The sequence below is a fragment of the Ceratotherium simum genome, chromosome 25, assembly GCF_057802395.1.
Source record: "Ceratotherium simum simum isolate JZ-2026a chromosome 25, ASM5780239v1, whole genome shotgun sequence".
Taxonomy (NCBI): Eukaryota; Metazoa; Chordata; class Mammalia; order Perissodactyla; family Rhinocerotidae; genus Ceratotherium; species Ceratotherium simum.
The window spans coordinates 25,856,503-25,872,829 of NC_141924.1; the positions used below are offsets into that span (position 1 = coordinate 25,856,503).

A 16,327-nucleotide genomic window follows, 5' to 3' on the forward strand; every position below is an offset into this window, starting at 1 on the left:
AGTGCGCATATGCATGTGTGTATATGTGTGTAGGTGCGGGTGTCTCCATCCAGGGAGGGGGGTAAATTTTTATGAAAAAGAAGTAAATGACCAAAAAAGCAAACTGACATCGGGAACATATGCAGGAACGTCAATTCTCCAATTTTCCACAGCGTTCTCTTACTTGGCCTTCTAAAGGACGATCAACGAGAGCAATTCCCCATGAACTGGTCTTATTTTGACCCTCATAAGGACACAGGGAATGCCACCTTGGGTGAGAGAGAGAGTCCATTTTCACTGTGCCACCATGGGATGGATCAGATGAAACATTGTTAGGCACCATCCTCTGTGATGGCCTCAGTGGCAAGGGTGTGCCCCTAACTTTAGTAACCCAACCATTGATCATGAACACACCAAAATTACAAACTTTTTGGAACAAAAAAAGAATCTTGTCAGTTTGATTGCATTCTACTCTGCAGAAATTATAATCATTTTGATCATATGGCTCTGAAAAAAAAAATCTTGCCATGTTTCTGGATGTCCAAGGCAAGTGCATAATTTCCTAATGTTTTTGCTTAGCTGTGCTGGTTCCTGACCTGTGTCTACATTTTCTGCCATTTCACTGAAAAACAAAAAGAAAGAAAGAAAAAGAAACTTGACTGAATAATTGGAAGTATGCCAGCTCTTGAAACATTTCTTGTTCTATTCTCTTTCATGGCCAGGCCAAGGAGTCCTTCAAAATGAAAATCATGCAGCATGAACAAGACTCTCGGGATGGACAGAGAAGCACCAAGTCCCTGTTCACTAAGCACTTACTAGCTGCCAAGCAGGGCAAAGAGCTGACGCTGACAAAGCAGCGAGTAATGAGACTTGACACTTGCCCAGCGCTTTCAGCCTTTCAGAGTCTGTGCATACATTGCCTTGATCCTAACAATAACTTGAAAGGTAGGCAAAACAGGTGTTATTTCCATCTTACAACTGGGGACATGCAGGCTGAGGTCACAAGGGGAACGAACAATGGAATCAAAACTAAATTAACTAAACAATGAAAAAATAAATTAAAACAACAACAACAAGGAATTTGGTAAAGTGAAATAGGAAAAGAGAGACACCAGGCATGAGCAAAAGGTAGAAATATGCCCTGTTTGATGGAGAGGGAGGAAAACAACCCGGCTGAGGCAGAGACTGTTGACTTGGGGAACAATATAAAATAGGACTGGGTACAGAGGGAAGGGTGAGACAAGAGACGTGGCGGAGTTTGCGCTTAATTTTGCAACCCAATACAGAGCCATATTAGCCACGTTATTTTTATTTTTATTTATTTTTTTTGCTGAGGAAGATTCGCCCTGAGTCAACATCTGTTTCCAATTTTTCTCTTTTTGCTTGAGGAAGATTTTCCCTGAGCTAACACCTGTGCCAATCTTCCTCTATTTTGTATGTGGGTCACCGCCACAGCCCAGCCACTGACGAGTGGTGTAGATCCACAGCCGGGAACCAAACCCAGGCTGCTGAAGTGGAGTGCAGAACTTAACCACTAGGCCACGGGGCTGGCTCCCCTAGGTTATTTTTTAAACACGCCCAAAATTACAAACAAAATAGAGTATAGACAAAATCCTTGTACTATGTATAATCTTTATGAAGTGTCAGGAATTGTTCTTCCAACAAGCCTAGGTACTAGTATTATTGTTCCCATTTTACCCTTTAGGAAACAGAGGCACAGAGAAGTTAAGTAACTTGCTCAAGGTTGCGAAGGTAGTAAGGGGCACAACTGGCATTTGAACTAAGCAGACTGGATTCAGAGCTCATGCTCTTAACCACTACAATATCACACTCCTCTAAGTAAATGAAAGATTTTTCTAAAAGTGTCCTCTAAAAGTTCTCCTGCGATTTACCTTGTATATTACTGAAATAGCCTGTTCTTATGAAAATATCAGCAAAGAGGGATAAAGTTGTGGATAACCCATCTTTACTTGCCTGTTCAGAGGAACCCAGAAAGAGCCAACACATACATTGCTATGAGTGGTATATTTAGTATCTGAAATCTGCAGGGGCTTCGTATTATATGCATACAACAACAAAACCTGTAAGAAAATTAAAGGCATATAAAATGTGACATCAAAATTACACTTTGCCACAAAAAGTGCAGCATTGGTTCTCAAAATAATATCATTAAACTTCAAAAAGTTTTTCCTTGAAAGAGAAAAATGAGTTTTTTTCCAATCCACTTTAAAGTGAAATGATATGAACAAGAACTATGCAAAGGTTATGAGATGAAAAGAAATGCTGTTTGGTACCAATATTATACTATTTTTGGAAGAGTTATATTTCTCACAGCAGTTAAGTTTAAATTTCAGCCTTTGAAGGCCCTCTACAACAAGTTCTAAATATATACCTAGTGAATAGCCAACTTTTTTTTTCATGAGGAAGATTGTCCCCCTGCTAACATCTGTGCCAATCTTCCTCTATTTTGTATGTGGGACGCTGCCACAGCATGGCTTGATGAGCGGTGAGAGTGCATGAACTTAACCACTATGCCACCAGGCTGGCACCTGAATATCCAACTTTGTTTCTTGTTACTTCTCAATATGCACCTTTCCCATCAGTGGTTATGGCAGCTTCCATGTGTTCACTTATGCTGCTCTCTTCCTCTTCTCTTCAGTTATTCAATCCACATACAACTTTCCAGTCCCCATCTCTAAGATGAAACTTCTCCTTAATGACTCATGCTCTAGTAATTTCCCTATTGTCTGAATTCTGATAATTCTTAGAGTCGGCCCCATGGGATATAGCACCTATTTACAGTCATGGATTCATAGAATTTGAGATTCATAGAACCTTAGAGATGATCTGCTCTAAGACCCTCATTTTAGATATAAGAAAGCTGAGGCCAGAGCTGCCAGTCAAAATTGACTGATTAAGTGCATGCATTTATCTCTGCTTCATCACAAATCAAACTAAAATATGAGTAAAGGGATTTTTTAAAATGGTGTAAATCTACAAAGACAGAATGAACAAGAGAGGAGGTGAAGCAGACAAGATATATTAGCAACACCTTGAAGGACAGTAAGCACTTGGAAAAGTGTAGCTGACTCAGCAGAGAGGAAAGGCTGGATCCTAACTGCCTTCAGAGAGGTTGCCAACTACAAGCATGACTGAGAACCCTGAAAAGGCTCGGAGACAGGGGCGTCAGGGATCTTAGACAACCTCCCTCCCATCCCTTCTCTGAATCCATGCAACCAGGAGACTCCCCCTTCCCTTCCTGTCTCCCTGCTGGCTGAACTTTTTCCATCTTGTTCTCTGCTAAGGATAAATCAGAAAAGATCTATGCTCAGGGACATTAGGTAAGAGGTGTGGTACTGAACTGAAAACACTGGAATTAAGTGAAAGTCTGTATTCTGAACAAGAAATATCCCTTTACCACTCTAGCCCCTTCCCAGAATGTAGGAAAGCAGATAGGAATCTAAAAGAGTCCTCTTAGGGGAAATAGACAAGACAAAGAGAGAAGACCTACAGATACTGACATTTCAGCATCCTCCAACGAAACTGCTGGCTCCTGCCATTACCCTACAATGAGGTCTATAAATCAATAAGCCTGACCCCAAATCCTTCTTCGTGTCTCCGAACATGAATGGATAGCCAAGGGTCACTAGATGTGAAATGAAAGGCAGAGACAAAACTAATATAAGAAAAGAAATTGCAGAGTCAGATACAAGACAGAAAGGAGAAGAAAACTACAATGAAACCACAATTAATATCCTTAGAGAGAAGGAAGAAAATATTGCATCTGTGAAACCAGAACATAGTGCTGTTAAAATGAAACAATCAGAGAACAAGAAAGAGCTCTTAAAATAAATTACAAAATATGATCATAACAACTAAATAATCAATAAAAGATTTGAAATATAAAGTCGAATGTATCTCCCCAAAAGTAAACCTGAATTTAAAAACATAAATAGGGGAGAAAAGTAAACACTCAATGTAATAGCTTCAATATCTGAATAATAGAAATTCCAGAAGGTACAGAGATAATCAGAGGGAGGAAATTAGAGATAATCAGAGGGAGGAAACTATCAAAGAAAAAAAAATCTCCATGAACTGAAGAATATACTTTTCAGATTGAAAGGGGCACCCCAAGTATCCAGCACAATGGATGAAAGACCCACACCAGGGCACACCATGGAATTTCAGAACACAAGGGACAGAGGGAAGATCCTCAGAGCTTCCAGAAGAAAAATGTCAAAATAAAGAACTAGGGATCAGAATGGGATCAGACTTCTCAACAGCAATGCAGGATTGGTAGAGACGATGGAGCATAACTCACACATTTTGAGGGAAAATAATTTTCAAACTATAATTTTATGCCAAGAAAACAATGAATTAAGCATTAAAATGATGAATGTTTTTTTTTTTGGTAAGGAAGATTTGCTCTGAGCTAACATCCGTTGCCAATCTTCCCCTTTTTTGCTTGAGGAAGATTAGCCCTGAGCTAACATCATTACCAATCTTCCTCTATTTTGTATGTGGGTCACTGCCACAGCATGGCTTTACGAGTGGTGTAGGTCTGTGCTCAAGATCTGAACCCGCGAACCTGGGCCACTGAAGCAGAGTGTGCCGGACTTAACCACTACACCATGGGGCCAGCCCCTAAAATGATGACCTTCTGTCAGACATTTAAGGTCTTTTTACCTCCTGTGAGAGTACAGAATTAATCTCAGTCAGTTTGTTGCTACACTCTTAGCATCTCAGTGCACTGTAGTCACGGTGTTGGTCTTTGGTCAAAACTGAATGAAATGTACTAACTAATAATTAATGTAGTTCTGTCCTAGGGTCCGAAACACACTAGGAAGCAGCCTGTGCCATTCTGTCAGCATTTTTTGTAGAAAACGTGCATATTGATGATTTGCATCTGGATTCTACTGTTATCTTCATTTCTTTTATTGAGTCTGGTCCCATGCATGGTTTTGACTATGTGAACAGAGAGATACATAAGACTCCTCAGATAAGACAGCAGCTTCCTTGAAACCAAGATGTCTCACCATATTTTGGTGGTTCATGATCCACAGATGAAATGTGTCCTGTGCCACTGAGAGAGGACCCCAGAAGCTGCTCCTGCACATTGCGAATCTCTCTCATGGTTATCTGTGCTTTCTTTATCCTGCAATGCCTTCCTTATTAAAAGTCTGTCAGGAAAATACTTTGTAGAGTCTGGTGAGTCCTGTGAATAATCAGAGCCTCCAATATACCCTTTCTCAGGAAACTGGAAGATGTGTTCATTTGACACGAGAGAGCAAATCAAGATAGAAAGAAACATGGGACACAGGGAACCCAGCCCAGAGGGACAGGAAGGAATTCTCAGGAGCAAGGTGAATGAGTTATTAAGATGATAGTTGAGCCATGAGAATAATCAGTCCAGTTTGGAGCATGTCTCTGAAGAAGAAAAAAATGGAACTGAGAAATAAGCTGATGAGTTTGACTATATGGAGAGGAATTGTATAGTTCTTTGAAAGTTTAGAAAGAATGAGAGATTCTAAAATACAGAGAACAAATACTAAGTTAAACAAAAATAAGGCAATTTTTTTCTTCAGGAAAGAAGAAGACAGGAAGAAAAAAATAGTACCTTATTGGCTCAGCTTTGGGTGATATTTACATGGTCGTAATGTAAAGACTGACTATGGTTTAAGAATTATGATAGAACTCGAGCAGAAGAATGTGCAGAGGAGAACGCTGTGTGTGAGGGGGGAAAAGAGGTTGACGTTAGCCTTCACCTTCCTTAGTAGTGTGTGAAGTTGATCACTCAAGAAATCACCTTGTGAGCACGTAATTGAGATAAATGGGGGAAAACACTCACCAAACAAAAATGTCTAAAGGAGTTTAAAGTAATTGTATCTGATGAGGGGAATTCAGGGGTAAGGACAGCTAGACAGAGAACTCTTTTTTTTAATTCATTAAAAGTCTTTCAAAACGTGATTTTTTTTAAACTATGGAAAATTTGATGAAACATTTCTGAAAAGAAAATGAAATGAGTCCCAGAGAGATGAGCCCAAGATCGCACACTGTCTCACGGTGTTTGCTCTTGTTTTGTGTTTGTTAACCTTCACTCCCAGGCCAGCATACAATATCCCTGAGGACAAGAGTGATAGCTGGTACTTTTTTAGTAGTGCTCACAGCACCTGGTGCATGTGGATATCTTCATGCTTCTGAAATTTTCTTACATCTGTTAAGAGCTAATGAAGTTCTCCCAAGCATGTTAATGGAAAAATTTAAATAGATAATGTGCTTTATATTTAACCCGTGATAATGAAAATGAATTTCTCCCTCCTTGGGCTGATACTTGTCAATGGCTTTGCAATATAATTTTAAAGACTTTTCTAACCAAGCGTGGCACAGACAACTGAATTCAAAGTATAGCAGAATGGACTTGAATAAAGTAGGGCAGTAGGTAAACAGTAAAACACTAACCTCGCTTGCATAGTTGTTGTGAGCCTGGGCTCTGGCGCTAGCCTGCCTGGGTGATCTTGGGAAAACTATGAAAACATTATGCCTCTGCTTCCTCATTTGTAAAGTGGAGATGTGGAATCCACATCCTGTGGATCATGTGAGGATTCCATGAGTCAACGTAAAGTGCTTAGAGCCACGATTAGAGCATTACTACTGTCGTTTTTTAGCCCCACGATCACTTCCGGCTCCTCCATCCACCTTGGTACCTCATTCTTTATATTCTCTTAGACCTGCTGCTAATCTCAAACCAACTTCCCATCTGATCTCCTAGCCAGTCCTTGTCTGATCCACTAGTGCTTAGTTCCATTCCCAACCTGTCCTCCCTCCTCCTGGGTGTTTCACTCTAAACCATCCTGCATACTCAGGACTGGATTCTGCAGGTGACGATACACCCCGGATGGAATTTGCAATGCTCCCTCACTCACTTTGGCAAGTGTTTTTTTTCAATGGTCGAGAAGTGACATGGTTTGGACAAACACTGAGGAACACTATATTTAAAATTGTCTTCTAGCTAGTCCACCAAGCAAAAAACAAAAATACATTTTTTGCAAAGAAAAAAAATAAAATAAAATTGTCCTCTGTGTAGAATCCCTTACAGCCCAGGAATGGGTGAAGGAAGAGCCCTTCTTCCACTAAATGGAGTTGATTGGTAGCTTCCTCATCTTGGTACATAATCACCTAACAAAATGCCTTGCACACTGTATGCACTCAATAAATGCTTTATTAATTAATAAGTAGTCGAGTTATATGTGTGTTATAAAGAAATAAATATTAAGAATTAGAAGACTTAGATTCCCATTCCTATTTTTGTCACTAATGAGTAGTCACTTTGCCCATATGGGACTTTGTTTCCTCATCTGTGAAACGAGAGTGTTGAATAGATGTTCTCTTAGTTTCTTTTCAGACCTGAAATTTGACTTGGGTGGTACCAAAAGAAGTCAGAGAAAGTTTCCAGTGGAGCCTACTTAATAAGCTGGCAACGGAGTAGCCATTCTTGGCGAATCATCATCAGAGCTGTAAGGTGCATAAGGCCTAGACCAGTGCTCCTCAGACTTGAATGTGCATACATTACTTGGGTGATATTACTAAAATGCATACTCTCATACAGTGAGTCTGGAGTGAGACCTGAAATTCTGCATTTCTAATGAGCTTCCCTGTGACACCAGTGCTGCTTGTTCCCCAGCACACTCTGAGTAGCAAGGGCCAGGGACTATTAGATGCCGGCACCTGCCTCATTTATGCAGCCTTTCTCTTCCCCAGCTCCCAGAAGCTGGATGTAATTATGTAATTCTGGGCTCAACTGCAGGACCAGGCTCTAGTTAATCACTTGGCCAAAGACCCAGAGTCCAGAGCAACTCAGAGGGGAGCCCCGCGCATCTGTATGATCTCTGAGTTACAGCACTCCCCACATCCAAGTCGATAACATTGGGCTTCTGCTTTAACTATAACTTGGTGGTTTTCCCAGGAACTCTAACTTTTCCTTCAGTATCCTGCTAGGACTGAGCTTGATTTGAACGCACAGCCTGCTTGTTTGGGATCATGAAATAGAGTCTAGCTCTTATTAGGGATATAAAGACCTCCAGAAAAGAGCACCAGCGCCACATCTCTTGTTCCCAGCCTGGCTGTACTTCTGCACTGCATAAACTTCTCTCTAAGAACTATTTCAGTTCTATCCAAGTTTTCACTTGGCAGATGGTGTCTTGCTTTTCAGTGCTTTGCTTGATCAGACTTCTTGCACTGATCATTCTTGTCTACCCAAATCTTCTGTGGCCTCTGAATACCATGCCTTACACTCTCTGGCTACACTCAACACAACAGCCTTTACAGCAGTTCTATTCCCTGCAAATTAGGTCTCACAGGCCAAAAGGAAGGGCCCACTATTCATTCTTTATTGCCTCTCCTCCCTGCTAGCTCTGAGTTGCCTTCCCTGAGCTTGATCAAGTTATAAACATAATTCAAATGGGCTGCTTGTGATCCAGAGCATCCTACTGGGAACTCTGGATGCTAAAAATAGCAAGAAGATGAGGTAGGATAAAGCTAAAGGTCCTAAAATAAAATCTTGAGACAAATATGGGCCATCAAACCTTTGGTCATGGTTACATTTAAGGCTAAGCTGAGTTTTGCTTCTCTCTGACTTAAATTTGCCATTCTTCATAACTATTTCTAAAGCCTGTCTGGAAGGTTCATTAAAATGATAGTGCCTGGCAGCCTCTTTAGCGTCTATCTCTAGAAGACATTGAAATCATTCAAAAGATGCTTAGTTTGTAACAAAGTTCTAATGAAGAGCTTATAATGTGGTTCTACTATATTTTACTAAAGAAAATTTTGTGAAATATGATAATATAATTTCTATCCCCTATACTGAAGTAGCTAAACTTTTCCAAGTCATAAACTTAATTCTAAAGTATTGTGGCAAGGAATATTTAGCCCTCTGAATTATCTAAAGATTTTATATCCAAATCCCCACTTCCAGGGTTTCCACTTTGCTACCACCAGCGTCCTTACTTCCTGCTGGCATTTCTTCTTCAGTGTAGTAGATCAACTGAAGTGGACTGAGTAGGTGAACCAAGTGATGTTAACTTGCATTGTTATCCAGTGACCCTCCAAATCCCTGGAAACTCCAAAGCCCTAAGTCAGATAATAATTTTTTTGATTTACTATTTTTTTATGGAGGTAACATTGGTTTATAGATATTAATTTTCATTACCACTCTGCCCAGAGGCCAGAAGTGCCTGCAGCCAGGACCATTGTCTGAGGATTCAACACAGCACCATGCTTAGGAGTACAGACCTGGAGTCAGATTGCTCCAATCCTGACTCCTTGCCAACTAGCATCCCTCCATCCTATGTCTCAGTTTCCCCTTCTGTAAAATGGGGCTAATGATAGTACCTACCTCATAGAGTGGTTGTGAAGTTAAAATGAGTGAAGTGCCTGGCATACAGGAAGCTCTATGTGAGTGTTTACTATTGCCATCTTGTCCCATGAGCTTCATGAGCTTCAGCCAGTTATTCAACTCTAAACTCTACACTAAAGGCTTAAGAAAATAATGAGTAGATGGATGGTCAAATACACCAATATTTAAACCATCAAACAAATTTCAGTGTTATCTTCTGAAAATATAGAATCTTAGGTCTAAGGAGATCTAGCCTGTCCAAGTCAGCGTTTCCTGATTTTTTAACTGAAATTTATGACAACAACTACATATGTATACAATACACGCATACTTACTATCAAAGGGGAAAAAAATGTCCCCAAACTAAGAAATGGAAAAACTGTGTGCTCTGTGTCTTTGCTTGTGGCTTAAGAAAATCACTAAGGAAGCTGTTTAAATCAGAATTTGTTAGTTGGTGTTCTGCTTCTAATCTCTGTCTGACACCAATTCATGCTTCCATGTTAATTGTCAGATGCAATGGTTGATGGATGAAACCTTGTTATTCTAATTATCAGCCACAGATGTACTCTCAGCATTAACGTCTCAGATCATCCTGCCCCAGAATGATATGAATGTGGTATTTCTATGACCTTATGAAATGAACTTTATACCTTATACTTTCTTCCTCATTTTTAAAAAACTAGCTGCTTAGGTAAACATTCTGTTTCCCAACTCTGTAATCCTTCTGTTTCCATACCCTCTCTGAATGGATATACTCTTTTATCACATTGTTGGCTCTCTTGCCAGCAAATCAATAAATTCTGACATATGCTGAAGATCAAGCTATCTAAGAAATTTACTTTTTTAACAATATCATGAAACAAAAGTTTCATAAAACAATATTTTCACTTACTGTGTATGATGCATTCTGATTTTTCCCCTGTATTTAATTTCTTAAAAAAAAATACTACTCATGATCTACTGTATTCACGTCGTGACCCACGAGCATTCTTGGAACCACAGTTGGAAAACTACTGCACTAAATTCCCCAAAAGAGACTACAGATTTATGATCTTAAAATGTATATGGAATATCTGGCAAGGATTTGACTTGGAAAGGGTGGGAAGGAAAGTACTTGCAAAATGTGAGAAATAGCTTCAAATTTTTCTCAGAAGTAATATGTTAAAGTTCCTCTTTTTGTATGAATAGGAAGAGATATTTAATTGACAAAGAGTTAGCAGCAAAGCACCAGCCTAAGGAAGCAGAATGAAGGGGCCAATGGGAGAAGCATGCTCGAGAGCAAAGAGAGGCAGCCTCTGGAGGTTTCACATCTGACATGGGGCACGTGAGCCAAAAAGCAGCAGAAGCTACCAGAGGCATAGCTAGAGGGGACAGAACTCAAGAGCTGGGAAGTGCAGGAGTAGACCAATGCAGAAAACAAAAAGCAAATAAAAATGCTGAACAGGGCAAAACTATAAGGCAAACATTTTATGGAAAAAAGCCTGAGGCTCTTCTTAGGGAGAGCAGCCATCAAAGGAATTCTATAATAGAAGTTTCCTCTGTAAAAGGCTGTAGTGACCAACTGTTCCATTTTTAAAAGCTTGACTCCTCTTCAAGACTCTCCTAGAATCTGAATCACTGTTCTATCTCCAAGGGTTCAGGGACTGATATTGAATTGCACCTAAATACTTGCCCCCTTCTCCTTCTGCCTCCCAATTAGCCTTATTGTAAATGTCTATCCATGCATATGGACATAAATATGGATAAATGTAAAGATTGAGTTGGATAAAGATAAATATTAAAATAAGGAGTTATATGTGTGATACAAATTAGTAAACAGCATTTAGAGGCAAACTAAGTTTTTTCTGCTGTTTGCTGGGCACTTTAATTTGGCTGGTTAGGCACAGTTTATTCTCTTTCCTGCACAATGCTGGCAGCTAAATATCTATAAGGAGATATTGTTGCTAAACTTTAAAAGGTGCTTTTAAATGACATTCACCAAGTGCATTACATGTATATTTGAAGTTATTAAACTTTAAGACAGCATAATAATTTTAAAATAATTTCAGATAATAAATGACAACTACTATTTATCGAGGTTAGGAGTTTACATAATTATCTCTAATTACAGATGAAGGTAATCATGATATAGAAAAGTTATCTGATCCACTGAAGATGACAAGATTATTAAATGACAAAGCTGGGATTCAAACCCAGGCAGTTTGGCTCCAGAGTCTATGCTCTTAACCACTACACTAATGTAAGCAAAATAAATATAAAGAGAACCATTCCAAGTAAAATTGTGCAAAGACAAAGAGAAAACCTCAAAAGCAGCTAGTGAAAGAAGTCAGAATACTTTTAAAGCAGCAACAGTTTGACCCTCAACAGCACAATGGAAATAAGTAAATGACATTTTCAATGTACTGAAATAAAATAATTTCCAATCTTGAATTCTCTACTGTATAAAAATTTATTTCACAAGTAAATGTAAACCAATGACATTTCTGAGGCAAAAAAAAAAATGAGAGTGTTTGCTTCCAGAAGATCCTCACCAAAGGAAATTCCAAAGTATGTACTTCAACAGAAACAAGTCATCCTAGATGGAATGTTTAAAACACAAGAGAGAGTAAAAAACAAAGCAAATGCTGAATATATAGAAAATTCTGAAGGAAAAATAACTTTTGTATAAGACAATTAAAAAATAACATTTTGGATTCAAACAGAAAATGTACCGTTATATCATATAAGTCATTAGAGGAATAAAGATATTCATTAACTTTAGACTTTGCTAAGTTATGTATTTTGTCCTGGGGGTAACCACCAAAAGCACAGAAAAAGAGTGCATAATTTAAAAACTCATAGAGTAAAAATGAATGATAAAAATAATCTGAAAGAAAGGAAGAAACAAGAGAAAAACAGAAAAGCTGAGACAAGTAGAAACACAAAATAACATGGTAGATTTAAAACCAAATATATTAGCAGTTACATTAAATATAAATGTATTAAATTCTCCATCAAAATATAATATCATCACCATATTTAAAAAGATCCAAGTGCATGCCTTTTATTAAAAAACACAGTTAAAACACAAGTACACAAAAGCATTGAAAAAGCATTAGTAATATCAAACAAAGCAGACTTTATGAGGAAAAAAGCAGTATTACAGAAAGGCCATTAGTCCTTCAAAATGACAAAATGCCCAATTCATCAAGAAGATACAATAGTTATCAATCTAATTGCACCTAAGAACACAGCCTCAAATTATGTAAAACAAAATTTGACAGACCTACAAGGAAAAACTAAACAATGACAATACTTTGAGAGATTTAAACACACTTCTTTTAGTGACTGATTTAAAAAAATAAAAAGGCAAACAAAAATAGAAAAATCAGCATGAATATAAAAGATTTCAATAAGACTAACCAAACTGACCTATTAGACATATAAGAACACTGCCTCAACAGTTGAGGAGTACACATTCTTTTTAAGAGCAATGGAATATTTACACAATAAAAACTTTCCTGGAGAAAAAAGTAAGTTTCAACAAATATCAATCATACAGAACATTTTTTTTGTGTGTGTGAGGAAGACCAGCCCTGAGCTAACATCTGATGCCAATCCTCCTCTTTGTTGCTGAGAAAGACTGGCCCTGGGCTAACATCCATGCCCATCTTCCTCTATTTTATATGGGATGCCGCCACAGCATGGCTTAACAAGTGGTGCATCGGTGCGCGCCCGGGGTTCCGAACCGGCAAACCCTGGGCTGCCGCAGCGGAGTACGTGCACTTAACCGCTTGTGCCACCGGGCCGGCCCCTCATACAGAGCATTTTTTATTACCACAGAACAACATAATCTAGGAATAAATAACAAAAGATAACTAGAAAAGCTCCACAGAGTTTGGAATTTAAGAAACACATGCTGAAATGGCCCATGAGTCAAAGAAATCATAATAGAAATTAAAAAACTATTTTTAACAGAATGTTGATGACAATGCTATAATAAAAACTTGTGGGATGAAGCCAAAGCAATGTTTAGAGAGAAATTCATAGCCTTAAAATGTATACATTAGGAAAGAAAGGACTGAATATTGAGCTAAACATCCATCTCAAAAAATCAGTAGTTAGGAAAAGAATATCTTTAAAAAAACAGTGAAAGATATATGGATTAATGAAATAAAACTCACTAATGAGAAACCTTTGGTGACAAATAACCAATATAAAAAACAAAAAAGGGCACTTCAATACAAATACATCAGATAGATTAAAAATACGAGAGAAATTTTAAATGAAATGGGAAAATTCCTAGAAAAAGTAGCTTACACAAAACTGACTCAAGAAGAAATAGAAAACCCCAATGTTCTATAAATAGGAGTGATAGTCAAAATACCTAAAACTTGATTTGGCACAGGCGTTAACCATTAGAACAGATATTAGCCCAATCAGAACTGACACCAACTCTGATGACCAATACATTAGTACTAATACTTAAAGACTGCCTCTAACTTGAGTATTATATCACTAGTCTTATATTTTCTCACAAAGCAAACACTAGGACTAGATGGCTTTACCGATGAGCTCTCAGCAAATACTTGAGGAAAAAAGGTTACTCCAAACTTACACAAACTTCACCAGAGAATAGAAAAACATGATTATATTTATCAACTCATTTTATGAGTCTAGCAAAAGCTTGACACAAAAAATATCTGACAAGGATAGCATGAAAAGGAAAATTTATAGCCTAATATTACTCGAAAACAGTGTCAAAAATCCAATACAAAAGCTTAGCAAACTAAATCTAGTAAAATTAACACATCGTGACCAACTTGAGTTTATCTCAGGAAGAGAAGGTCGATTCAATATTACAAAATCAATTAACATATTAAAAGAGAAAAACGATAAAATCATCTTTATATATACGGTAAAAGATTCATGATAAAAATTCTTAGCAAAGTGGCAGTAGAAAAAAACTTCCTTAATGTGATAAAGAATACAAAAAAAAAGTTAAATATCTTATATAATGGTGACACATTAGAAAGCTTCCCTTTACGATCAGGAAAAAGGAAAATGATCCACTTGACTCAGACTTCCTCAGGATTTCTTATTTTCAGATTCATTCTATCAGTCAATATAGATTCTATATTGCTGTATATTTTTGTCTGTACGATAAGAGGATGTTCTTTTCTCGTCAAGTTATAATGGCCTAGTTAAACTTTACATCTGAATGTAAGATTTAGCTTTATAATTGTATTACATACCATAGGTTCTGTTTCCTTTGGAGGTCTTTCCAGGGGAGGAATGTACCACTGAAAGCAAAGTTCTTTGTTTAAAGTTTGTATTGCCATATCTGAAGACATCACGTCTCCACAGGATGGGCTGGCAAGGAGCTTTATTGATAAACTGGAGTGTACAGAACTGTCACGACATAGCTAGGGAATAAACAAAAACATCAGTTTAATTGTTGGTAATGAGTTCATTCAATATTTAAAACATTCATTCAATATGGCTATATTAGAAAACTCTGGGAATTGCCTCAGCTTATTTTATGGATGTAGATCTTAAAACTGTCCCTGCTTACCACAGAGAAGATTCTCCTACAGAAAAATAAAGTATGCTTTAAAACCCAGTGGACTCAACAAATGTTTTCCACTTTGGTGTGTCTCCCAGAGTAACGATATCGAGGGGAAAATGTCCGTGCTGTCATTTCAGTCTCAAGATCATCACGAATTCTAAGAACATCTTCTAATTTTTCCTGGTTTATTCCCTGGTGAATATACTGAGGGTGTGGTTATAATTTATTATCTATTTTCCAATGGCATTTTTTTTGCAGTGCCATATGCAAAATAAGCCACTGTTTTTGCTCTAAAAGATTAAAATTCATTGCTCTCATTCATTCTTTAAATGAATGTGGCTTAAATAAATGTAAGTTTAGTCTTGGTGAATCTGGGCCTAGCTTCTTTGATGGAACTTGGTCCCTGAATCAGGAGTTGTCAAGAAACATAAATGTGTAGAATGCAATTGGCAATTTCATAAATTATTTACGTAATTTTTTAAGGTAGCTGAGAAAGCAAAGCATGAGTCCTATCAACAAAATAACAGTCTGCTCAGAGAGATAATAATAGTAATAATAATATCTCAAGTCTAAAAAGGACCTTCTTCTTTCTTTGGAATGCAAACTATTTTCAAAATTAACTCTTTGTTATTCCCAGATTACAGCATGGTAGCTGGGAAGCAGGTCTTCTATTAAGCTCTTGACATCAAAAGTATCTCAACGTTGGGGCTGGCCCGGTGGCGCAAGCGGTTGGGTGCGCGCGCTCCGCTGCAGCGGCCCGGGGTTCGCTGGTTCGGATCCCGGGCGCGCACCGACGCGCTGCTTGGCAAGCCATGCTGTGGCGGCGTCCCATATAAAGTGGAGGAAGATGGGCACAGATGTTAGCCCAGGGCCATCTTCCTCAGCAAAAAAAGAGGAGGATTGGCAGATGTTAGCACAGGGCTGACCTCCTCACAAAAAAAAAAAAAAAAAAAAAAGTATCTCAATGTTTGGTGACCAAAGGGAATATGTCAGTGGCCAGAAAGAAATGCCTGGTGTTTCTCTAAGTCTTTGTTTCTCTCATTATTTCTGAGCCTATTCAAGATATAATGTAAGACTGTCAATGCAAGTCTTCAAAATGAAATAAAAAGAAATAAAGACACTGACCTTTCAAGTTGTCTACTGATAAAAGAAAAAATATGTTTTGACTGAAAGGTAATATTAAAGGTGAAAACTTTTCAAAAATGTCTAGAGACTATCATAAAGGGATATCATAAGCCAGAATCTTCATTTATTAGCACTATGATAGTAAAAGCAGGAGCAAAATTCATAATAAGCAAGATTATTAGGGTTAAATAAGCATTTAAAAGTGCTTAATTAAGATTAATTCTGTCAGGCAGTTCACAAAAAAATAAGGTAAATGATTGATTCAAAAAGTAATTTCTCATATT

The 16,327-nt window shown here is 37.9% G+C and overlaps 1 protein-coding gene across 6 annotated transcripts in view; it reads right to left on the bottom strand.

Annotated features, from left to right (window-relative positions):
* Positions 1-16,327, bottom strand: part of CFAP54 (cilia and flagella associated protein 54) — a 289,887-nt gene that overhangs the window by 33,206 nt on the left and 240,354 nt on the right. For 4 of the 6 annotated variants that reach the window (XM_087449073.1, XM_014780106.2, XM_087449070.1 and 1 more), the window contains 2 exons: positions 14,605-14,775; positions 1,954-2,060 (listed from right to left, as the gene is read on the bottom strand). In XM_087449073.1, coding sequence (XP_087305199.1) covers positions 1,954-2,060; positions 14,605-14,775 — 278 coding nt within the window. Of the gene's footprint in view, positions 1-1,953; positions 2,061-14,604; positions 14,776-15,070; positions 15,076-16,327 lie in introns of all 6 variants that reach the window. The other 2 variants (XM_087449071.1, XM_087449072.1) reach the window with 2 other exon arrangements.